Here is a 27,476-nt window from a genome sequence, read left to right as displayed (position 1 = left end):
CTCCCTGGTGCAGGACACCAGAGTGTACAGAGGATTTGAAATTTTAAGTGATCACTATTTAGTCTTGAGCAGGATAAAACTGAATTTCATATTGAAAAGATTAACATGTAAGAAAGTTTTAAAGCAAATAAAAGTTGAGCAGCTCTCAAATGTGAACTGTAGACTAACATATACAAAGATTATCGAAGAAAAAATGAAAGAGTTTAAGAGCAGGAACTAAACCATGGAGATTCAGCGGCAAACCTTGAAGAAAACCCTGATTGATTCAGCCAGGGAGGCATGCGGTGAGGTTGTCTGCAAGGATAAAAAAATCAGAACTCCCTGGTGGACACAGGAAGTTAAAGAGGCAGTGAAGAAAAAGAAGAAAGCATATCAAAAGTTCATGTCAAATAGAATACAGAGACAAATGCAAGAATGCTAAACACTGTGTAAAACTAGCTAAACAAAGTCATTGGAGGATTTTGGCAAGAATATAGAAAATAAATATCAAGAAGGTGGCAAGATATTCTGGAGGTTGTTGAAGAAGTTCAGAAATGGAGGAAAGAATACTGTAAAAGGAATTAGAGATGATAAAGGTGACATGAAAACAGGAGAAAAAGATATCCTTGAAGTATGGAATAATTACTTTGAAAAATTGCTAAATGAAACAAGCAGTGATAGCACAGTGGTAAAAAACACTCAACAGGCATACAGTCAGGAATACATATCCATACTTAAAGTAGAAAAAGCCATCAAAGGCTTGAAATGTGGAAAGGCAGCAGGAGTAGATGATATTTGACCAGAAATGCTGAAGTATGGTGGTATAAAAGTCTTACAGTGGTTGCACTGCATAGTTCAGAAGGTCTGGACAGAGGGACAAATTCCCGATGATTGGAGTAGAGCTCTCATAGTACCCATATATAAAAAGGGAAATAAAACTGAATGTGAGAATTACAGAGGTATTTCCTTACTGAGTGTTCCTGGCAAGATCTATGCAAGTATACTTGAGAAACGGTGTTGAGAAGAATTGTGGAAGAAAAGCTTGGTGAAAAACAAGCTGGATTCAAGCCAAATAGAGACTGTCAGGATCAGATCTTCACTTTACGACAAATAGTTGAGAAAGCATGGGAATATAACAAAGATCTGTATTTAAGTTTTGTAGATCTGGAAAAGGCATACAACAAGGTGCCAAGAGAAAAGCTATTCAATACGCTACAGTTATATGGTGTAAATGGGGCATCATATCAAACAATATTTAGTCTGTATTTGAGTTGTAAGTCAGCAGTTAGAATTGAAGGCTGTACAGGCAGATGGTTTAATGTTAAATCTAGTGTGAGACAAGGATGTACATTATCCCCTCTGTTATTCATTATCTATATGGATCACATTATGAAGGAAAGTGGTATTAAACATGATATCAGAATTGGAGATGTTAATGTCAGTTCTTTGCTTTATGTGGATGATGTTATACTTCTAAATAAATCCGCTACCAGTTTGCAAGATTCCCTGACTAAATTGAATAACTGTTGTAATAGATATGGTATGAAAGTCAGCATTAAAAAGACAAAGACAATGAAAATAGGCAGAATCATTGAAAATGTCAACTGTGTTATGAATGGAGAACCTGTGGAACAAGTAAAACATTTCAACTACTTAGGCACAATTTTTACTGAAGATGGTAAATTAACAGAATCAGCAAAGCTGGTATGGTAGGAAGTCAATTGAATAAATTTATATGGAATAAGAGAGAAATTAGTTGGGACACTAAATTAGCTGTATACAAGACAGTGTTCAAACCAGTTTTAACTTATGGATCTGAGAGCTTGGCCAAAGACTAGAGACTGCAGAATATGAGAGTTCTGAGAAAGATTAGAGGCATGAACAGATGGCACCAATGGCAATATCATATTAAAAATGAGGATATTAGGAAAGAACCTGACATTGTCAGCATCCAGGACTGTGTTAGCAGAGATAATCTCAGGTGGTATGGTCACTTAAACAGAATGGGCGAGGAACACTTGTAGCAAAACAAGTATTCTCTGCCAAGTTGGCAGGAAAATGACCCAGAGGAAGACCAAGATATAGGTGGATTGATACGATACAATGTGTCTTAGACGATAGAAATATAAGATCTGATAATGTTGAAGTCTCGACAAGTAACAGACTGATTTGGAGGAAAATTGTAGATAGGAAGCTAGTAATGATGTAATTTTTTCATGTAGTACTGTCATATCCTGTACACCCTTTGAGGGTACATGTCAGGAATTTGATGATGATTTAGTCTAAATTTTTTTAGTCTAGGTTGAATAGAGAGGGCAGTTCCGTTACCAAAATAGCTTTGCTTTTAACAGTTTACAATGCGTCTGTACATTTTCAAATCTATAATCCATATGTGTATTTTTCATTCTGTTGTACTGCATTGTGTTGTTGAATAATCTTGTTATGGACTAAACCATCAATGCCATTATCTTTTTCCCTCTCTAATCAAACAGGTTTACTATCCCCAAGTCATTTGGTGTCTCAATATGTTGCATTTGGTGTTTCACTATACCACACAATGGAAAGCTAAGCTTTTTTTTTAAGACATGTTATTAACAAAACACAGTGGAGTGGATTCCAGTTCATTGGGTCCCAAAGAATAGCATAATTTGGCCCGATTAAGCAGAGTTGTATGTTAAGAGTTTAAAAAGCATATGTACTTAAGACAAAATACAAATTTAGAGAAGTTTTTTGTTTATTGAATAGCAAAATTATAAACTTAAACAATTGGTTTAATGATATAAAATATTTTTAATACATATATAAAATAATTTATATATGTATTAAACACACATGCAGTTCTTAGCAAGTTAATGACATTTTGAAAATTGATTGAGTCTGTATCTTTTTTTTTTTTAATTGATTGCATAACAAAATCAGCTTAGGTGTATCACAGATATAGCACTGCCTTCATTGCTTTCCTGCATGAAATAGAATCGTAATTCTGCAATAAATTTTCTAGCATCCTGATTAGCCATTCATTCAAAACTAGGAGTGTCATCCTCATAACTTTCTTGTTCTTCTAATGCACTCTAAATTTCTGCAATTTCCTCCACAATTTCATCCTTAAAATCTTCCTTTTCATTACAGTAGTGAAGACTCATAAATGGATGCAAACTCTTCACAGTTTCTGATGTGGTTCACATCTAAGTGATGTCATATCAGCCGTATCTGGCATATGCATGATTAAATGTTTAAAACCACAATGAGCAAAACAATGTTGAATGGCCTTGCTGCTTATTCCTTGCTAACTACTGGTCATAAACCGTATTCCTTTAAAAGATTTACTTTGGTGCTGACCTCCTTAGCAATCGTAAAGAATCAGTAAAAATTTTTTTGATTTCCATTGTAATTTTGTCAGAACTCATTAGCCAAGCTTTCATTTACCAGTTCCTATTTGAACATCATAACTGTTATATAATACATTGATTTCTTTGATCTAAATAGTGTATTGTGTTTATAACCTAAGAAACTATCCAAAGTGCATGATAAAATAGTTATTATGTTTCATCAGAAATGTATATGTAATCGGCATGTAAATTTTTGAAGTAAGATTAGTCATTTTTAAAACATCACATGGGGTAGCAGTCACTGGTTAGCCCAATTAAATGGTGTTGTGTCTCAAATAAATGGAGTAAAATTTTGTTATATTCTCATTTTGTTTTTGTTCTTCTAGACTTGTCCCAATGGCTGCCCTGATTAACCAGTGGACCAATTAAATGAAATCTACAGTATATACAGATATATAAAAATAATATATTGAAGAAAATTATGGGGTGCTTAAGGGTCAAAGCTGTATAACTGAGAGGAGACCTCCACATAGCCTTTCAAGGAATGCGGAGAACCGACCAGGGCTTCTGACCTAATGTCCAATCCTCACCTTCTCGTGGTGCACCCTGTTGGGTATCTACTTTGATACTGAACGAACGAGGATGGGCTGGCAATTTGGGATTTAGCTGATCAAATTGTATTCTTATTGGTTAAACCAAAATAAAAAAATGATGGTACAACATGACAAAATTTCATGCCGGCTGGGGCGTCGCCCGGTTAAACAAGGCCCCCGTTGTTTTTGCCAGGGAACCAAGGGCGAACAGCGAAAAGTCAGCTACTAGAACAAATCTGAAAACAAACCCCAACTCAACATCACCAGAGTTAAAGATCGGTACAATCAACGTAAGAAGCCTGAATGGCAAAGAAATGGAGCTAGCTGAGGAATTAGATAAGTACCACATCGACATGATAGGGGTGACTGAAACAAAAAAGACCAAAACTGGTGAGATCTTTCTGAGCAATAAATACAAAATGTTATATTCAGGCAATGACAATCAAGGAAAAGAAGGAGTAGCCATAGTATTCAACACAAAATACGAGGCTAATCTTCTTGAATGGCAGTCAGTCTCGAGTAGAGTAATGTGGGCAAATATGAGAATGGGGAACTCGACAATGAGACTTATTTGTGCCTATGGTCCCACAGAAGGTTCTAGTAAGGTAGAAGTGGAGGAATTTTTTGACGCTTTAGAAAAAGCAACTGACACAATGAAAAAGGAAAAGTTGGTCCTTGTTGGAGATCTAAATAGCAGAGTAGGAAATGATTGTGAGACATACAAAAATATTTTGGGAAAATTTGGAGAAAAGAGCAAAGCTAATAATAATGGCAAATATCTGTTGGATTTCTGCTCAGGGCATGGACTGGTTATTACTAACACCATGTTCCAACATAAAAATGTGCACAAATTCACATGGAGAGAAGAGGCAAGGAATGAGAAAAGTCTCATTGACTGTTCTCATTATTGTTGATAGTGATGTTTTCTCCCTGGTGCAGGACACCAGAGTGTACAGAGGATTTGAAATTGGAAGTGATCACTATTTAGTCTTGAGCAGGATAAAATTGAATTTCATATTGAAAAGAACAACATGTAAGAAAGTTTTAAAGCGAATAAAAGTTGAGCAGTTCTCAGATGTGAACTGTAGACTAAAATACAGAAAGATTATTGAAAAGAAAATGAAAGAGTTTGAGAACAGGAATCAAACCTTGGACATTCAGTGGCAAACTCTGAAGAAAACATTGATTGATTCTGCCAGAGAGGCATGTGGTAAGGTCGTGTGCAAGGATAAAAAAATCAGAACTCCCTGGTGGACACAGGAAGTTAAAGAGGCAGTGAAGGAAAAGAAGAAAGCATATCAAAAGTTCCTGGCAAATAAGTCAGCTTTTACTCTTACAGAATACAGAGACAAATGTAAGAAAGCTAAACAGTGTGTAAAACTAGCTAAACAAAAGTCATGGGAGGACTTTGGCAAGAATATAGAAAATAAATATCAAGAAGGTGGCAAAATATTCTGGAGGTTGTTGAAGAAACTTAGGAATGGAGGAAAGAGTGCTGTAAAAGGAGTTAGAGATGATAAAGGTGACATGAAAACAGGAGAAAAAGATATCCTTGAAGTATGGAGTAATTACTTTGAAAAACTGCTAAATGAAACAAGCAGTGATGACAGCACAGTGATAACAAACACTGATCAGGCATGCAGTCAGGAATACATATCCATACTTGAAGTAGAAAAAGCCATCAAAGGCTTGAAATGTGGAAAGGCAGCAGGAGTAGATGATATTCGACCAGAAATGCTCAAGTATGGTGGTATAAAAGTCTTACAGTGGCTGCACTGCATAGTTCAGAAAGCCTGGACAGAGGGACGAATTCCCGATGATTGGAGTAGAGCTCTCATAGTACCCATATATAAAAAGGGAAATAAAACTGAATGTGAGAATTACAGAGGTATTTCCCTACTGAGTGTTCCTGGCAAGATCAATGCAAGTATACTTGAGAAACGGTTGAGAAGAATTGTGGAAGAAAAGCTTGGTGAAGAACAAGCTGGATTCAGGCTAAATAGAGGCTGTCAGGATCAGATCTTCACTTTACGACAAATAGTCGAGAAAGCATGGGAATATAACAAAGTTCTGTATTTAAGTTTTGTCGATTTGGTAAAGGCATATGACAAGGTGCCAAGAGAGAAGCTATTCAATACGCTGCAGTTATATGGTGTGAATGGGGCATTATATCAAGCAATCCTTAGTCTTTATTTGAGTTGTAAGTCAGCAGTTTGAATTGAAGGAAGTACAGGAAGATGGTTTAATGTTAAATCTGGTGTGAGACAAGGATGTACATTATCCCCTCTATTATTCATTATCTATATGGATCACATTATGAAGGAAAGTGGTATTTAACCTGATATCAAAATTGGAGATGTTAATGTCAGCTCTTTGCTTGATGCGGATGATGTTATACTTCTAAATAAATCCTCTACAAGTCTGCAAGATTCTTTGACTAAATTGAATAGCTGTTGTAATAGATATGGTCTGAAGGTCAGCAATAAAAAGACAAAGACAATGAAAATAGGCAGAATCATTGAAAATGTCAACTGTGTTGTGAATGGAGAACCTGTGGAACAAGTAAAACATTTCAGCTACTTAGGCACGATTTTTACTGAAGATGGTAAATTAAATATAGAAATAGACAACAGAATCAGCAAAGCTGGTATGGTGGGAAGTCAATTGAATAAATTCATATGGAATAAGAGAGAAATTAGTCGGAACACTAAATTAGCTGTATACAAGACAGTGTTCAAACCAGTTTTAACTTATGGATCTGAGAGCTGGGTCAGAAGTAAAACACTTGACCAAAGACTAGAGACAGCAGATATGAGAGTCCTGAGAAAGATTATAGGCGCGAACAGATGGCATCAATGGCAATATCATATTAAAAACGAGGATATTAGGAAAGAACTTGACATTGTCAACATCCAGGAATGCGTTTAACAGAGCTAATCTCAGGTGGTATAGTCACTTAAACAGAATGGGCAAAGAAAGATTAGCAAAACAAGTGTTCTCTGCAAGGTTGGCAGGAAAACGACCCAGAGGAAGACTAAGATATGGGTGGATTGATACTGTACAAAGTGCCTTAGATGATAGAAATATAAGATCTGATAATGTTGGAGTCTTGACAAGTAACAGATTGATTTGGAGGAAAATTGTAGATAGGAAGTTAGTAATGATGTAATTTTTTCATGTAGTACTGTCATATCCTGTACACCCCTTGAGGGTACATGGCAGGGATTTGATGATGATGCAAAGCTTTATACTTATGGAGCATCATCGTATTCTTGGATAAGAACATGTTTTTTTGACTGCAGTCTTTTTAAATTCAAAAAATTAATGCAATGATCATATATAGGTATTATTGCCCACCTTTGCTGTATTTTGGTAATTACAATCTTTGAAACTTGAAGTAGAAATTGTAGATGGTGACGAGTGAATACTATATTAATGATAAATAAAATAGTGAGATGGAACTACATTAGATCTTGAAATGTAAAACCAGAAATATAAATAAAAGATTCTAAAGCGCAAAAATTATAGGATACCATTTAAAAGGTGGAATGTGGGCAAAGAAAAAAGTTTAGTAATGAATGAAGTAATATTAATAATAAATGCAGCATAAAACATGTAACAATTAAAAGTCAAAATATATTAAAAGCCTAAATATCTAGAACTTAAAAACTGTGAAAGATGAAAAAAGACTAATGTAAAGGCCTAGGAAGTAAAAAATATAAACATATATGATGAAAAATGAAATCGAATAATGGGGTGAAGTAAAGCTATTTTGAGAAAGCCATCATCAGAATAAAAGAACAGAATTTTGTAATGTGCATTATGTAGGCTGTGTCAATGCTGTAAAGGCATTGACAATTTTGACTGGTTGAAGATTGGTTAAACAAATTCATAATGAGAAACACAAAAGCAAAGAATAACATCACAGATCCATCACAAACTGCATTTTAAGAAAAATTCAAATAGTCCTACCTATCAGGAGGAGAGAACAATCACTAATAGAAGCACTTATTTCATCTTTATAATATGAAGAATGATAGTTCTTACATAACATAATGCAGGTACATATTAAAATATTTTCTTCTATTCCACTCATAAAAGACAGGATTATTTAACAACTACTATTTCTATAACAAATTTTCTTATTTCCTAACCTTTTCCACTACCATTCCAATACTGGTTGACATTGCTGTTCTTGTGCCCCCGTTAGAGATAAATCATTTTTTATTGTATTTATCTTCAATATTTTCCTGTGCCTCATCCTCCACATTAAAGGAATTCTGGTTTTTAAATTGCTCTGCTATGATGTAAACAATGGAAGTGCTAATGTCAGTCTTGCATATTGCTCAAAATAATTAAATATTTAATAAATATATTACAGTAAGAGGTTTTATAAATAATTATAAATAAATAAACATTTAATAACTATTTGTATTAAAATATGTAGATATTTAACAGTTCTTACGTTATTGGTCCATTTTTACTAACTCCAGGATTAAGTTTAACTTTCATTGTACGTCCTTCTCTTTTTTTAATCTGGACAACTGGAGGCTCTTCAGGATCTGCAAAAAATGCATGATCACTTCATGAAGGTAGGAGGAGAAAAAGCAATAGAGTAAACTTTGAAAAGAGCAACACCATTGGAATTTGGATAGAGCCACTTCAAGTTTCCCATGATTTTAATAGTTTTTATATTAGTAGTTGTAATGTTAAGCTCAGAAGACATCACAAATCAAAAGTATTTTCTTTGAAAGATTTTCAGAAAAATAACTTCTAAAAAGTTTAGCAGTAAATTCTAAAAGTTTTTTTCTTTGTGATTATCTTGAAATAATTTTTAAATTACTTCAGGTTTATTTCCATTATAGCACTGTTATCATTTAACAATTTCCTCAAATCCCTTTCCCCCACTGTCTAAATCATTTGTGACCACACTAATTGTAATGCGTGTCCATTCATTCGTTCCTTCCTTCCTTCTATGCAAAGCATCAGATATTTGTCTCATAGGCACAAATCAGTCTCAGTATCCAATTCCCCATTTTGAAATTTACTTATATCACCCTATTTTGAAACGGACCACCAAACAAGCAATTTATCTTCACGTTTTACATTGAAATACAGCTATTCCTCCTTTCCCTGATTCCTAGTGGCTGAAAAAATCATCTTCCCTAGGTTCTTTGGTCACAACTAAGTAATTTGGCTTTATAGAAACCTGCTTAATGCGATAACAGGATGTTAAAGTCTATCTGTAATGCTGTCAACAGTGTTGTTTCCTCTCTGTAACAGAATATCCGAGTTTCCAAGAGAAAAAACCCTCATACCAACATGTGAGATTGACTAACTCACCTTCAGTTAAAAAGACATAAGTCACAACCACTGAAACCCAGGTCTTTCCAGTGAAAAGGCATTACTGTGGCTGACTGAGCTTATTATTTTATTTAGTTATTTATGTTACCCTTACCCATGAAAGGTTTTTCATAAACCTATAGTACATTTGTACCATAGATGAGCTAGGATTATTATTCCACCCCCTCCACGTTTGACTTTTTTTTTTTACCTGGTCCAGAACCCCTGCTCTACAGACCAAAAATAGAACTTTTTCAAACTTCTTCAGGCATCCAATAAGTAGGGCAGTGGTCTCATACTGAGTCATGAAAATCATCTATTGTCTTAAAACAATCAAAAAATATCCATGCCCACAGCAGGATTCAAACCCATGACCAGGTGGTTGGAGAGTGGATACACTAACCATAACACTAACCACTCAGCCAATCAGGCCCACATTTAAAAGGAACTAGCTGTCCTCCTGGTCTCTGTAACACCGATTATGTTGACAAGGCATTTCTGTAATTATTTGAATGCATTAAAACAAGAGACTATAATTTAGTTGAAAACTTTATGGAAGATTTTACAGCTAATATTTCTATAGGGTAATACTAGCATCATCACAGCCATGGAAAAAATAGTTAACAGACATTCAAATCAACTCAAGAAGACAGTTAATTAGAATTCAAGTCATGTAAACAATTATGCTGAAATTTCAAAGTAGCCTCCCTTCTTTCCTAGAAAGAGAGAGAGAGAGGGGTAGCTTTGAATTTCTAGCATAATTATCTACTCAACTTGATCCAAATTTTCATTAATGCTTCCATGGTCAGTGTGTTAGCTCTGACATTGAGTGTCACACAAGAGAAATATTAGCTATAAAATCTTTATCTATTTCTATCCATTTTGATTCAATAAAATGTTACTGCAATATGTAATGTTAATTATGTAGAATTACTTTCTGTAATTCTTCTGCCAGCTTTTTCTCTTTTCTGCTTGATGCCTCTAATGCTGATATGCTTTCTTCTGAAGCCATTCCAATTCTGTGCTAGCTCAACAATCAGACAAGCTAGCACAACATTTTTCAGATCCTTTACACACACATACACACAGCGTTTGCCTTTTGAATATACATACAAAGAAAGTGTTTATTTTGAAAATATGATTGTTGGTACCTGATTTCATGACAAAAAATTTTTTTATGCAATACAATTTAAAAAATTAACTTTAGTTAGCAGTATGCTTTGTTATCATCAAATATATGATATACAAGGAAGGTTCCAAAATTTAAATTGTCGTGTGTGACAGATAACACCACCTATGAGGAGCTTAGTGTACCAGTTTCAACTCTCAACCTGCATCATTCAGTTGGTGGCACTCGTTTACCTAACACTTGGCACGCTATAAGTGGCTGTAATGTTAAAAATTGAGTACAACACTGTGATAAAGTTTTTCACCAAAGAAGGTCTTTCTCCAAGTGCTATCAAACAGCAATTGGATGGTGTTTATGGTGAAGCTTCTCCTTCATATTCCACCATGAATGAATGGGCTAAACAGTTAGCCCAATGACAGATGGCTGAAGCTCAAAGAAATCTCAGCAAGGTTGGGGCTTTCTATAACAACTGTCTTTCGCATCATTCATGAGAAGCTTCACACAACTAAGGTCAGTGCAAGGTGGGGACCCTGACTTTTCAAGTAAGAAGACGCATCGTGTGACCTGTTCCTGCAAGTTTTCAAAGCTTTGCCAAGGGAATCAGAGAGAAGTGCTGGAATCCATTGTCACTGGCGATGAAACCATGGTCCTTTATTATGATCCTCTTTTTCTAAAAGAGAATCCAGGCAAAGCACCACTGAGAAAAGCCAAGATCGCTCAGTTCACCAAGAAGATCATGGCAACAATCTTTTGGGATTGCTGGGGGGGGGGGGGTCTTGCCATATAATATAAATATCATCTATATATCTCCACCATATAGATGATCTAGGGGAGATTGTGGAGAGAATTTCTTTTTCAAGTTTTTCCATGAAAAGGTCTGCACAAGATGGTGATAGCAGGTTTCCCAGGAAATGTGTGGGGGGAGGTGTGGTGGACACTGTATAATTGGATGTTGGAAGTAATAGTAATGTGTGTATGGAGATGGCTTGGGAACTCTTGATTAACTTCAAGCAAAGAAATACCACCGTGAATGCAGAATATGATGCTTCACTCCTGCACAAACTGCACTACCCCATAAAGGAGAAGAGACAAAGAATGCTGAGTTATGGTGTTCGCCTTCTTCGTGACAATGATCTAGTCCATATGGCTATTGTTGCAAAGGCTGCAGTGAAAGACTGTGGCTTCCAGGAGATTGAACACCCACCCTACAGCCCAGATCCAGCAACTACTACCTCTTCTCAAAACCAAACTAAGACATTTGAGGAAGAAAATTTGCAGATGATGAGAAGGCTGCAGTGAAGCAATGTGGCTTCCAGGAGATTGAACACCCACCCTACAGCCCAGATCCAGCACCCAGTAACTTTTCTCGAAACCAAAGTAAGACCTTTGAGGAAGAAAATTTGCAGATGATAATGAGATGAAAGATGCAGTTTTAGGCATTTTGCACACAAAAGTACAGACTGGGTATAGAAATGTGAAAAGTGTGAAAAGAAAAATGTGGAAAGTGTGTTGAAGTAAAGGAAGATTATGTTGAAAAGTGACAGTTGCTTTCTTTCTATCAAAGTTAGTCAAGCCAGAAACTCATGGAACCACCCTTGTACCTTCAAAGGATGTATACAAGATACTATAATTGTCCTACATGATGAAGTTTATATTATTACTAACTTCTTTTCAACAATTTTCCAACAGTTTAGTCTGTTATTTGTCAAGACAAACTCCAACGTTGTCAGATCTGATATTAAGTTTTCTAATGCACTTCTAGCACTGATCCACAAAGATCCTGGTCTTCATCTAGATCTTTTTCTTGGCACTAAACATCTGATTTGCAAAGCAATCATACTATCTTAGATTAGCTCTGCTCACACAATTCTTTTTTGATGTCCTCATATCTGTAGTCTCTAGCCTTTGATCAAATGTTTTATTTCTAATTTATAGTTTCTAATAAATTAAAACTGGTTTCAATTATATCAGTTTGTCTTATATACTGCCAGTTCACAGTGTTTTGCCTAATTTCTCTCTTATTCCATATAAACTGATTGAACTGGCTCCCCACCACACTAGCTGTGCTTATTCTGTTGCCCATTTCCATATTTAATTTAGTATCTTCACTAAAAGTAGCTGAAATATTTTACTTGTTCTACTTGTTCAATGAAAATGAAGGTACTGTTGTCTGCAGTCCTGTCCATTTTCACAGTTTTGTTTTTTTTATTGTCAGTTCTTTAAAACCAAATTTGTTATAGCTGTTATTCAATTTACTTAAAAAATCCTTACAACCTGTATTATTTAGGACTATAATATCATCTGCAAAAGGTAAAGAGCTGAGTTGGAAACAGAATGGCAAAATTTTATCTCAAGCTTAATGCCTATTTAATGCCATAATGTGATCCATATAAATGATGAATAAGAGTGGAGATAGTGGGCACCCTTCTCTTACACCTTTTTATAGATGGATACCATGAGAGCTCGGTGGCAATCATCTGAAATTTGACCTGAATTATGCAGTACAGCCACTGAGAAACTTTTATACCCCCATATCTCGACATTTCTGGTCAAATATCTAGTCCAGCTGCTTTTACACATTTTATGTTTAGTTTATCTCATTATTGATATATATTCCTGACTGCATTCTTGAATATTTTCTACTCTGTTTTCTATTACTGTTCTGTGAATGCTACTGTCACTCTCATTTAACAATCATTCAAAATGATCATATTCAATATCCAGAACATTGTCACTTTCCTTATATTTATTTATTTTCTTTATTCTTACAAAAATTTTCCCATGATTTTGTTTAGCTACTTTTTACACCTTGTTTAACTTTCTTACATTTTTCTCAGTGTTCTCTCAGGGAATGAATGCTTTCTTTAGTTTGCCACTAAGTCTCCAAGGTTTGGTTTTCTGCTTCCAAGCTCCCAATTTTTCTTGATAATATATGTATATTTGAGTAGCCAACTCACCTGTTAAAGTTGATCAACTGATTCCTTTCAGAAAGCTTTTTTTTTTTTTTACATATTCTTCTTTTCAACATGCTATTCATTTTTTTCCCAGCTCAAAACTAAATAGTGATCTCTTTCTATTTCAAATCACTTATGTACTTACTTATCTTGACTAAGCTAAAAAATATTGCTATCAACAACAACACAATAAGACTGGTCTTATTTTTTGTGTATTCTCTCTCTCCACATCAATTTGTGCACATCTTCATGCTGGAATATGACATTAAATATGACTATTCCATGTCTGAAACAAAAATCCAGCACTTACAATCATTAGCCATGCTCTTTTTCCTAAATTTTCCTAGAAATTTCTAATTACAGCCAAACTTTGTTGTAATAAGCATGGAAATAATGAGATCACAGCTCATTGTTTAGGACTGTAATGAGCAAAAGGACAATGATTTTAATTTATGCATATTCCCATACAACTGCTCAGGTAGTTCTTGGAATACCCAATTCTTGGGATGGACAAAAATGAAAGGAGTAACTTAGCTTTTATGGCCACCTGCATCAAAGTACGTATGGTCAGCCCAGTTTATAACTAGGCTGACCATACGTACTGTTTTGAATGGGCCAGTACTGTTTTTTTCATATTTCCCAGCTGTCCTGTCGTTTTAATAAAAATGTCAATTTTGTCCCGTTTTTAATCAAAACTATAAATATACTTAAATATTGGCCAATCAAATTATTATTCATAACCTATAATCGTATATCAATATCATGGATACCAGTGATTTGTATTAACATGGAGTCACATTGTTCGATACTAAATATCGATATCTGCAGTGATTTATTCAGAGAATATAAAAAATGCATGTTGGCAACACTTGCACGTCTCAGAAGCGCCGTGTGTTCTGCTGTAGCATTAGTTTTTTTGTTTTGCCTGTATACTAACCGGTGGCTTTGTTATTCCATGCCAGTGGTTTAAATTTCATATTTTTTAAAGTTTTAAGTCTTATTTTTTAAAGCATTAAGTCTATCTACTTGTAATGTCAAAGAGGCAAAACTGCAGTTTTAATGACGATCTCCAGGAAGAATTGAAATTTATTTAACTGGACAAGCTGTGTACAAGTGATGGAACAAAAGTACAGATTTTTTCTGAAATGAGCTAAAAACGCCTAGACTTTCAAGACTTTTGTAATATTAATTTTGTAATTTCTCCTTTGACCACATACTGTTATGAACAGTATGTGGTCAAAGGAGAAATATAGATTAAGTGTTGAGACAATGAGGGCTATGTTAGTTGTAAGACAAAATTGTGTCATGGAGTGTGAGAAGTTTTATGATAAGATGTTGAAAGACTGAAATTTGCTGCACAAGATCACTTCATCGGAGAAATATTCATGGTATGATCATGGTGAAATACAGTTCCCTCTACGTATACCGAAATTTTTGTATGGGTTCTGTCACTGAAGAATAATGGTAAGCGCAATACGTTTATGTAATAAAATTTTTTATCGTCTTATACAGAATACAGAATATTACATAACCCCCGTCCCGTTTTTGCCATCTCTATGTCCAGTTTTTGTCTCAAGGAAATATGGTCAGCCTATTTATAACTTAATCTTGCCCTTGGGAACCATCCCCTTGATCTACCTAGCTCTCCAGAGTCTAGCATCTGGTCCCTCCTCCCTTACTTTTTCCAAACACTGCAACAACTGTAAAATCAGTTAAAATGAACCATTCTGTTAGAAACATGTCTACTAAAAGAAGGCGTCTCTCAATTTATGAAAAAAGTTGAAATTATTCATGAGTTAGAACATGGTGCGAAAAATGTTAAAGTGTGTAAAAAGTTTTCTTTGTCTTCTTCAACAGTATCAACATTGCTGAAGAATAAAGAAGCTTATATATTGACACTGGAAAAAGAACATTATTGAAACAAAAATTTAGAAATTGAAATGAAAAAAAAAAAAAAAAAGAAATTACCAACTGCAATGAAGACATTCAATGGTTTACTACATAAAGAAGTGCTGGATCCTCAATAGACAGTCTGATCTTGAAGACTAAAACAGAAAAAATTGATAAACGACTGGATGCAATGATTTTGTATAACAATGGTTGGCTGGATAACTGAAATTGTGGTTTTTAATTAATTAGCATTGTTTTTAATTACAGAGAAATAAACTGTTCAGTATTAAGTGTACGGTTTTAAAATTATGGACAAATAAATTGTGTTTAATGTTAAGTATGCTGTATTTATACAAGCGTATTCATACAAATAATATCTAGGTATTTAACGATATTATTTTTTTCTCTCTAATACTCTTTTTTTATCTATTTTTTTTATTGAGTCATTGAGAATTAAAAAAACAGGAGGTAGATTTAACTCATCACAGATACAGTGAGTAATGGTTATAACGAGGAACTTTTGCCGATCCCCTGGATAACCAAGTTCAACTGTATGTGCTGTATATATACATATATCTGGTATCCATTTCTGATGTTTAGATATATGAATTGAACTAAATTTTTTAATTTAATTTAATTTATTTATTAATAAATTTTATCTATCTTAATTTCAGAAATCTTACTTATATATTAAAACACCTTTGTAATAATTACTTACTTCTCCCAATTTCATTAACACAAGTCAGATGCTTCATTTTTTTTTTTTTTTCCCCCATTTGGTATTCTGTATCTCCAGGTGATTTTCTGTAAACGGAAAATCACCTGGAGAAGATAAGCAAGGTTCAGAACTATATAAATATGCAGGAACAAGATTCAAAGAAAGACTCCTACATGGAGAACACAGTCTAAACAGAAATGGTAAAAAATTGATTGACTTTGTAGTTTATAATAACCTAAAAATAATGAATACCTTCTATAAACATCAACATTTTCACTAGATGTTAGAGTTCACAGATGATATGAAATAAGCAGTGACCACTTCCTTGTTAAAATAAAATTAAGATTACCACCTAAATGGCTACAAGTAACAAGAACAGAAAGAAAAATTGAAACATTTGTTTATAAAACTAGACTATTGAATGACACAAATGTACAATGGCTATATGAACAAAGAATTAACCAATATCTAGATAAAATAAAACAAAATGAAGAAATAGAAATAGAATGGCTTAATATAAAAATGATACTAAATGCAGCAGCAAATGAAAGCTTAGGAAAGACCAAAAAATTCAATAAAAGAAAAAAAACTGAAGATCTGGGATGATACAATCAAAGAAATAATTAAAAAGTAAAAAGAAGCCTATCACAAATGGTTAAGCAGTAAAAGATTAGAAGATGAAATAGAATATAAAAGAATAAGAGCCACAGCTAAAAGAGAAGTCAGAAAAAGACAGAGAATCATGGAATAAATTTGTTTCTAGTTTAGAACATGATTTATATAAAATAAGACCCAATGTATATAAGATTTTGAAACACCTAAATGCAGATACCAAAGAAAACATAAAGTTAAACACTGAATTGAAATTAGAAGAATTTCTAAATTACTACACAGAACTGTGGACAGACAAATATTTTAAAAAAGACAACTGGCAAACAATTAACAAAAATGAAAAGGAAATAACTGAAGAAGAATTAGAAATCAGCCTGAAAGAAACAAGAAACGGAAAATCACCTGGAGAAGATAAGCTAGGTTCAGAACTATATAAATATGCAGGAACAGGATTCAAAGAAAGACTCCTATTATTTTTAAATAAAATTTACTCAACTGGTATCCCCCCAATAGAATGAGAAAAAGCAATTGTGATTCCTATCTTTACAAAAGGTAATAGAGATGACCCTAAAAACTATAGAGGTATCAGTATACTAAATTCATGTTACAAAATATATAGCAGAATCTTAAATAACAAACTAATGAAATATTCCGAAAACTTTATTCTAGAGGTACAGAATGGATTTAGAAAAGGACGATCATGTATACACCCAGCCTTTTGCCTAAAATTAATAATAGAGAAAAGAAGAGAATATAATTTAGAAACACATATTACATTTATTGACGTTGAAAAAACATTTGATAAAGTTAAAAGAAACATATTATTTAACATATTAAAAGAAAGACAAATACCAAATAATATCCTAAAAGCTATCACAAGTATATATGAAAATAATCAAATACAAATAAGATTAAATCACGAACTATCATATACAAGAGAGATAAACCAAGGGGTCCGACAGGGATGTCCCCTCTCAGCAACTCTTTTTAATATCTACTTAAATGAAATAATAATAAAATGGAGTAAAAATTTACATCAAGGAATTAAACTTTCACCTACAGTTAACTTAAACACTCTCCTCTTTGCAGACAACCAAATAATAATTACAAATTCTGAAGATAACTTACAGAAAGCTATTTTAAATCTAAATGAGATATCCAAAGATTATGGTATGATAATATCAATGGAAAAAAAGGACAAGATCCAGCAAGAACTAAAATAGTAATAGATAACAAGATCTTAGAACAGGTGAATTCATTTAACTACCTAGGATGTATGATCACATATGAAAATGAAAAAGATATAAACGTAAAAATTGCAAAATATTTAAAAATGACAGGTGTAATTAACTCTATATTTAAACCAAACCTAGTTCAAAAACAAACCAGGCTAAAAGTATACAATACATTAGCCCTATTGGTCTTAATGTATGGAAGCGAAATCTGGACAATAAAACAAAAAGACAAACAAAGATTAACAACAGCAGAAATGAAGTTTATGAGAAAAACTGCAAAGTATACCCTATTTGATCACAAATGAAACGAAGATATTATGAAAGAATTAAACCAAGAACCAGTAATAGAAAAAATTAAAAAATATAAACATAAATGGATGGAACACATTCAAAGAATGAAAACAGAAAGATTACCAAAACAAGCCTTAAAGTACAAGCCATTAGGAAAAAGAAAAGCAGGACGTCCTCTTAAACGATTCAATGATGACTTCTAAGGCCGGAACAGGCCATGCTAGGCCTAAATCCTTGATACGTATGATGATGATGATGATGGTATTCTGTATCTGTGTTTGATACATATAATAAAATGGTCATTATCTGTTAGCTTTCAGTTTATATAAGTATTTACATCTTACCATATTTTATAATAAAAAAAAAATTGTTCTTCATTTTTTATAATCAAAAGATAATACAGTTTTTCATAGTTTTCCCAATAGCCATATCAGTTATTCTTTATCATTATTATCAGTACCTTTAACAAAAATTATTTATCATCTTTTTCTGACGATCCCCCTCCCCTTTTTCCTATCTCTGCATCGTTTCCTCATCATCATCCTCAAATATCTGCCATGTACCCTCAAAGAGTGTACAGGATATGATAGTACTACATGAAAAATTTACATCATTACTAACTTCCTATCAACAATTTTATTCCAAATCATATCAATACCATATCAATCCACCTATATCTTGGTCTTCCTCTGGGTCGTTTTCCTGCCAACCTGGCAGAGAAAACTTGTTTTGCTAATCTTTCCTCTCCCATTCTGTTTAAGTGACCATACCACCTGAGATTAGCTCTGCTAACACATTCCTGGATGCTGACAATGTCAAGTTCTTTCCTAATATCCTCGTTTTTAATATGATATTGCCATTGATGTCATCTGTTCACGCCTCTAATTTTTCTCAGGACTCTCATATCTACAGTCTCTAGTCTTTGGTCAAGTGTTTTACTTCTGACCCAGCTCTCAGATCGCATCGTTTCCTTAATGATAACAATTCAAGCATCCTGTTTCAATAGTTTATCCTATACTTGTTCTACTTATTTTGTAGAAAGAGAGCTATTTCAAAATAGTCTAGTGATCCTGGTCTTTTAAAACTTAACATATTCCATGCTGTTATTTATAAAGCATTATTCCTTTTCCCCAAGTTAAATCATTTTGGTTAATCTATGAAAAACTAATAGTTTTGTCTATAAAAATGGTTATTTCAGAGGATAGGGTCATCAGCCTATGCATACTTCTCTTTATCTAGGCTCAGGAATGGCTTAGATACTTTTTTATAATAACTCCTTAAAATCCATTTAATACAATTTCCAATTATAAATAAATAAATAAAGAGAAGAAAAGAAGCTAATTATGCTACATAATAATTCTCATTATATTATGAAATTTTAAATATTTTCTCTATGAAGGTAAAGGGCAAAACAAAATAGTACAGTTTTTACATATAAATAAATGAATCATATACCTCCTACTTCAGTCCATACAATTTCAGTGGAAGCATTTGTAATGCCTTCATTGGTTATAGCCCACACACTAATATTATACTGTGTTCCAGGGTGTAACCCAATTAAATCTGCTTTAGTTGTAGTGTTCGAAAAGGTCCATTCATTTCTGCTAAGCAACTGTATGATTGTGTAGGACTTCAGTGGATATGCTGATACCTAAAAATCAGAAGTATGGATTTAAATTAGACATCTTAGAAGATTCTCTTAAAAAATATACACATAATAACTGAAATAGAAATACATCTGAACAAAAGTGGGTTTGAGAGAGCTATTTCAAAATTTCAAAATATGAACTTCAAGTCCACTTATACACCAATTTTTTTCAATAAATATACTGGAAATTTTTTGGGAGATTTGCACCAATTTGAAAAACTCACAGACGAACTGCGTAACTTAGAAATATCAAAAACATTAAAAAAAGAGTTAAGTATGTCACTAATTCATAAAGTATGTGTAGATACTATGAGGGTTGCCTGAAAAGTTCTTGGCCTAACAATGAAAAAACAAATTTATAATTTCAAAATTATTTTTATTTTGCAACATAATCTCCCTTAAGACTAATACATTTATTTCAACGCCACTATCCTGTCCCTGTAAGATCTCAGTAAGATCTGCAAAATACCCCTCTACAGCTGCAATCACCTCTTGATTCGAAAAAAAATGCTGACCAGCAAAGAAGAGTTTTAGGAAGAGATAGAACTCAGAGGAAGCCAAATCTGGGGAATAGGATGGATGTTCCAACAATTCGTAGTGCAGATGCCTTAATTTTCCCATTGCCAAAACACCTCTGTGAGCAGGTGCATTGTTCTGACAAAAGATGATTTTTTTTTTTTCTTTGCAAACCAGGTCTTTTCTCACAAATTTTTTTTGTCTAGTCTGGTTAAAAGATCGGAATAATACTCCTCGGTTATTCTTTTACCCTTTTCAAGATAATTAATAAACAAAATGCCTTTAGCATCCCAAAACGGCGATGCCATAACCTTTCCGGCTGATGGAACTGACTTTGTCTTCTTTGGCGCTGAACAACCTACTTCTGTCCACTGTATTGACCGCTGTTTGGATTCTAGTGTGTAATGGTGAATCCAAATCTCATCCATAGTAATAAATCAACGCACAAAATCAAAGTAATAAAATGCTCCAAGCACTGTTCAGAGATTTTCATGCGAGTGCGTTTTTGATCTGCTGTGAGCAAGCACGGCACCCATCTTGCACAAAGCTGTTTTATTTTCAATTCTTCATGCAAAATATATCCTACAGATTCTTTTGAAATGCCTATAGTCTCAGTAATTTCACTCACTTTGACTCGCCAGTCATCCAATACCTTATCGTGCACTTGATCAATGATTTCCTGTGTTGTTACACTTTTTGGACATCCTTCACACGGATCATCTTCAAAGCTGGTATGACCACGTTTAAACATGGCAGCCCATTTCTTAATTGTCGAAAACGAAGGAGAAGAGTAACAATAAATTTTATGAACTTCGAATGAATTTCTTTTGCTGTTAAACCTTATTTTACAAAGAATTTTATAACCGCATGATACTCGATTTTACCCATTTGAAGGGATACAGACAACACCTTTGCTTCAGACAGCTGTATAAAACAAACTACTTGATAGAATGACTTGCAATTTCACATGGATGCTTATGACATATGTACCAACTTAGGGGGGGGAAAAATTTCTTGCCGATAGCATTGCCATCTATGGTCAACGCCAAGAACTTTTCAGACCACCCTCATAGTCTATTTTATCATTTACTACCATAAAGTATACACAAATCTATTATAAAAAGTTAAGATTTATCAAAACTTACATACACAAAACACTTACAGACCCTACATGGTACCATTTACAGTCGAGTGAAAAATGTAAACAAAGATGCAGTATTAAATCATCACTGCATAAAATTATCTTATTAATTAGTTAGATTTATTTAATTATTTAGAATAAAATAACTGTATAACAACTCATTCATTAGTGCAGGGGTGTTCGACCAGTCGACCGCAGAGAGATTTTTGGTCGATCTCTTGTGTATTCCTCCTTACTTACCAATTTAATTAAAACTGAAAACATATTTTATTTATCATTATTTTGTATTATTTTTAATTTGCTTTAAGTGTATTGCTATTGTTTATTTATTTTTTGTTCAGTGGAAGTCAAACAGCAAGCAGAGTAAATACAATTATAAGCAAAGTGTAAAAACTCGATTGTAGCTTAAATATTAAATATTCCAAAGCACATTACATCAATTTTTTACTTAGATTAAGTCCCATGTGAACATTGTAAAAAAATAAACTTTGTTTGTCTCGGTATAGTTTGTATCAGATGTTTTTGTAAATAACTCTTTTGAAGCTAACTGTACATACTGCTTTAATAAGAATATGTTAGAGTGTTAAAAACAAAGGCAATGTTTTTCTCGCCGAAGTTGTACATGGCAGCATTAGTAAGATTGTTATTGAAACTTGTATGTATGAGAAAGGCTTGCAGGCACTAAGTGTAAACATCTCCGAAGTCAGTCAGAAATAGCAAACAACTTTCCAATGGCTGGCAACTTACAATCAAAAGAAAGCGGAGGAGAACAAAAGATGTGCCAAACTTGAAACTTAAGACGAAAGACTCATACCGATTCTTTGGGGTTGCTAAACTTCATGCGAGGTCTCAGAGGAGGCCTAATAAAAAGGGACTGAAGCAATCAGAAGGGGTCCCGGTTCCAGAATTACTGTCACAGAGGAGGCCACCCGGTCCAGAGAGGCTGCCCAGATCCACGTTGCTTGAGAGAGGAGTTTCCCGCTTCCAGAAAGGAGCTTCTCGGTTCAAGACTACTTCTAAGCTGCAGACAAAGTTTCAAATTGCCGAAAGTATGGGTTCCAATTCCAGAGAAAAGTTTCCAGGCCAGGTTAATGTCAGACATTTACCAGTGTGTTGCGTTTTCATTACAATTTGATGAATCAAACGACCTCACTGATACTGCTCGGTTAACGGTATTTATTTGCATGGATTATTCAAGTAAAGAAGAACTTTTGAAAATTATACCATTATTGGAAAGGACTAGGGGAGAAGACATTTTTCCGGCATTGGATGAATTTGTGAAACAACACAAACTTCTTTTTAAACTTGGGTCCATTACTACTGATGGTGCTCCTGCAATGATAGGTAATAAATCAGGCTTCATTTCATTATGTAAAAACGATGACAGATATCCAGATTTTTTAATGCACCACTGTATTATTCACCAAAAAGCATTATGTAGTAAAAGATTAAACACAAAAGATGTTTTGGATATTACATTTAAAATTGTAAATTCTGTTCGAGGAAAAGCCCTGCAACAGCGGTTATTTAAAGTACAGGCAGATGATGATAGGGAACTTCTGTTGTACAATAATGTTCGTTGGCTCAGCAGAAGTCAATTTTTAGAAAGATTTCTTGTATTAATTAACAATATAAAAAATTTTCTTGATGAAAAAGGAGATATTTATCTATAATTGAGTGATAAAAGATGGATGTTACACTTAGCATTTTTAGTAGATTTCTGTAAGACATTAAGCAATTTAAATTTAGATTACAAGGTAGAGATAAAAGTTTAATTGACATGTTAAGTTCAATAAAAACTTTCCAACAATACTTACTTTTATAAAAGAAAAATATAAATGACCACGAATTTAGACATCTCCATATTTATTAAAATATTTTGAACAAAATCAAGAAATGCTTAGCTATGCTTTAAAAGAATTTATTCGTGAAATAGAATTAGTTGAGGAAGAAATAAATTCAAGATTTAAAGATTTTAATAAAACTGAAATGACTATCTTTTATCAATAATCCATTTCAAGAAAACTTGAACATCACAGATATTTCAAATAAAATTAGTGGGCTGTTTGATATAAACCAAGCTGAAGTAGAACTTGAGATAATAAACATTCAGAATAGTTTACATTTAAAATCAATAAACAATGAAATCATTTGGAAGTATGCACATGAAAAATTCAATATTAACTGATATTACGCGAAAAATTCTGTCGTGTTTCAGATCGTACTTGTCAGACTCTGCTTTTTCAAATACAACCGTCATAAAAAATCAATTAAGAAACCAAATTACAAATGAGGGGTGCTTAAGGATCAAAGCTGTATAACTGAGAAGAGACCTCCACATAGCCTTTAAAGGAATGCAGAGAACCGACCAGGGCTTCTGACCTAATGTCCAATCCTCACCTTCTCGTGGTGCACCCTGTTGGGTATCTACTCGGACACTGAACGAACGAGGATGGACTGGCAATTTGGGATTTAGCCGACCAAATTGTATTCTTATTGGTTAAACCAAAATAAAAAATGATGGTACAACATGACAAAATTTCATGCCGGCTGGGGCATCGCCCGGTTAAACAAGGCCCCCCATTATTTTTGCCGGGAACCAGGGCAAACAGCGAAAAGTCAGCTACTGGAACAAATCTGAAAACACACCCCAACTTAACATCACCAGAGTTAAAGATCGGTACTCAACATAAGAAGCCTGAATGGCAAAGAAATAGAGCTAGCTGAGGAATTAGATAAGTACCAGGTTGACATAATAGGGGTGACTGAAACAAAAAAGATACTGGTGAGATCTTTCTGAGCAACAAATACAAAATGTTATATTCAGGCAATGACAATCAAGGAAAAGAAGGAGTAGCCATAGTATTCAACACAAAATACGAGGCTAATCTTCTTGAATGGCAGGCAGTCTCAAACAGAGTAATGTGGGCAAATATGAGAATGGGGAACTGGACAATGAGAATTATTTGTGCCTATGGTCCAAAGGTTCTACTAAGGTAGAAGTGGAGGAATTTTTTGAGGCTTTAGAAAAAGCAACTGACACAATGAAGAAGGAAAAGTTGGTCCTTGTTGGGGATCCAAATAGCAGAGTAGGAAATGATTGTGAGACATACAAAAATATTTTGGGAAAATTTGGAGAAAAGAGCAAAGCTAATAATAATGGCAAATATCTGTTGGATTTCCGCTCAGGACATGGACTGGTTATTACTAACACCATGTTCCAACATAAAAATGTGCACAAATTCACATGGAGAGAAGAGGCAAGGAATGAGAAAAGTCTCATTGACTGTTCTCATTATTGTTGATAGTGATGTTTTCTCCCTGGTGCAGGACACCAGAGTGTACAGAGGATTTGAAATTGGAAGTGATCACAATTTAGTCTTGAGCAGGATAAAATTGAATTTCATATTGAAAAGAATAACATGTAAGAAAGTTTTAAAGCAAATAAAAGTTGAGCAGGATATTAGGAAAGAACTTGACATTGTCAGCATCCAGGAATGCGTTAGCAGAGCTAATCTCAGGTGGTATGGTCACTTAAACAGAATGGTCAAAGAAGGATTAGCAAACAAGTGTTCTCTGCTAGGTTGGCAGGAAAACGACCCAGAGGAAGACCAAGGTATAGGTGGATTGATACGGTACAAAAATGCCTTAGACGATAGAAATATAAGATCTGATAACGTTGGAGTCTTGACAAGTAAAAGACTGATTTGGAGGAAAATTGTAGATAGGAAGTTAGTAATGATGGAAATTTTTTTTCATGTAGTACTATCATATCCTGTACACCCCTTGAGGATACATGGCAAGAATTTGATGATGATGAATTACAAATGATCATTTGGATGATTGTCTGCGATTGGCCACTTCTTCATATCAACTTGACTATGAAAATATTACGAGGTCCAAACAATGCCAAATTTCACATTAACTTTTTTTTTTTGTTTTTTAATGAACCAGCATTTCCTGTAACTTGTGAGTTTGTAATCAATCTGTTGTTTTTTCTAACTTTGCTTTTTCAAAATAGAGAAATAAATATTTTATTCCAATATATTTGTTTTTTTTTTGTTGTATTAAAATAATTAAAAGTGATAAATAAATTTTTAAATACACAAATAAAGTTTTTAGTTGTGTATTTTTTGTTTAGTTGTTTATTTTTAGTTGTTTATTTGTGCGTAATCAGATATCAGGTTGGGGGAACATGATCTATATAAGAGAGTAGATCGCCGAATAACTTTTTATAGAAAAGTAGCTCGCGTAGTAAAAAAGGTTGAACACCACTGCATTAGTGTATAGGCTAGGCTACTACGAAGCAATCATATTGCTGCTGCTTCCTTATCAATTCATGAATCATCATAAATAAATATGAATCTCTTTTTCATATTATTTTTTCATTTTTGATGTCTAGTGTTAGTAATACGTATAACAGCTATAGTGTTTTGTATCATATAAGACAATATTGATGTAGGTACCAACAGACAGATGATTCATCTTGTATACTGATGATATAAATTTGTTTTGGTAATCTTTCTGTTTTCATTCTTTCAACATGTTCCATCCACTTATATTTATTTTTTTTTAATTTCTTCTATTACTGATTTCTAGTTTAATTCTTTCATAAGTTCTTCATTTCTTTTGTGATTGAATAGAGTATACTTTGCAATTTTTCTCCTAAACTTCATTTCAGCTGTTATTTATCTTTTTGTTTTACTGTCCATATTTCACTTCCATACAATAGTCCTGGTAGGACTAATGCATTGTATAATTTTAGTCTGGTTTGTTTTTGAACTAGGTTAGGTTTAAATATAGAGTTAATTACACCTGTTTTTTTTTTAATATTTCACAATTTTTAAGTTTATATCTTTTTCATTTATAACCATACATCCTAAGTAGTTAAATGAATTAACCTGTTCTAAAATCTTGTTTATTACTATTTTAGTTCTTATTGGATCTTGTTCTTTAAAGGCCACTGTTTTTGATTTTTCTGTTGATATTATCATTCCATAATCTTTGAATATTTTATTTAAAGTAAGTTATCTTCAGAATTGTAATTATTATTTCGTCAGCAAAAAAGTGTTTAAGTTCACAGTCGGAGAAAGTTTAATACCTCAATGGAAATTTTTATTCCATTTTATTATTATTTCAGCTAAATAAATATTAAAAAGAGTTGCTGGATCCAGCTTATTCTCAAGATCTTTCTATAGCACTTCCTCTCGAATGCTACAGATTCTCTCAGTAGTACCCAGGCCTCATATCCATAGAGCATGCTGCTGAAGATACAGGTTTCCATAATACACAGTTTAGTGTGTATCTTTATTGCTTGGCTCTTCCATATTTTGTCCATGGTTTTTAAGATAGCTGTTGCTCTGGCTATGCTAATTTTTACCTCATTTTTTGGGTCCAAGTCATGCATCATGTGGCATCCAAGATATATGAAGTGTTCTGCATTTTCCAGTTGAAATCCTTCTAGGGTAATTTTGTTCAGTAACTTCTGTTGTCCAAATATCATTGTTTTAGTTGTTTTTTTTTTTATTCCAAATTGACATTTAGTCCATATCTTTTTCCTTCTGCATATAGCATTTGCAGTGTATGTTCCAGCTTTACTGAGTCTTCTTCAATCAGGATAACGTCATCTGCAAAGCAGAGGTAGTTTATTCTCATGCCATTTATTGAAATGTCTCCACCTTCTTTAATCTTATCTAGTGTTCTTCCCAGATGTGTGATGAAGATGACTGGTGATATTGGGTCCCCTTGTCTTGTGCCTTGACTAGTGGCAAACCAATCTCTAGTCACACCTGCTATCCTGATTGTTGCTTGTGCTTTGCTGTTTATATCTTTCAATAGGCAGATCAATTTATTGTCCACACCATAGGATTCCATCAGTGATTATTGCTATTTGAAAATTTCTTTCATTTAATATTTGATGTAATTCTATTTCTTTATATGCAATTCCTCTTACATTCCAGTTTGCTATATGCATTATATTTTGTCATTTCCATTTTCGTTTTATCTTTTGCATTCCAAGGTCATTTCCCATAGATTCATTTCAATTAACTTTCTCTATTAGCTCTCCATGTCAGGTTACCAGAATGGCGATGGATAGT

General features: G+C 33.6%; 1 protein-coding gene across 1 annotated transcript in view; it reads right to left on the bottom strand.

The window, feature by feature from the left end:
* Positions 1–27,476, bottom strand: part of Wsck (tyrosine-protein kinase Wsck) — a 475,983-nt gene that overhangs the window by 397,825 nt on the left and 50,682 nt on the right. The window contains exons 4-5 of the mRNA XM_090414787.1: positions 19,529–19,724; positions 8,367–8,463 (exon numbers count right to left, since the gene is read on the bottom strand). Of these exons, the coding sequence (XP_090270913.1) occupies positions 8,367–8,463; positions 19,529–19,724 (293 nt within the window). The remainder of the gene's footprint in view (positions 1–8,366; positions 8,464–19,528; positions 19,725–27,476) is intronic.

Source organism: Typopeltis vanoorti, chromosome 25 (assembly GCF_054136105.1).
Source record: "Typopeltis vanoorti isolate ZY-2024b chromosome 25, IOZ_Tvanoo_1.0, whole genome shotgun sequence".
Classification (NCBI taxonomy): Eukaryota; Metazoa; Arthropoda; class Arachnida; order Uropygi; family Thelyphonidae; genus Typopeltis; species Typopeltis vanoorti.
Note: the sequence above shows the minus strand (reverse complement) of the source record. Positions and strands in the feature narration are given on the sequence as shown.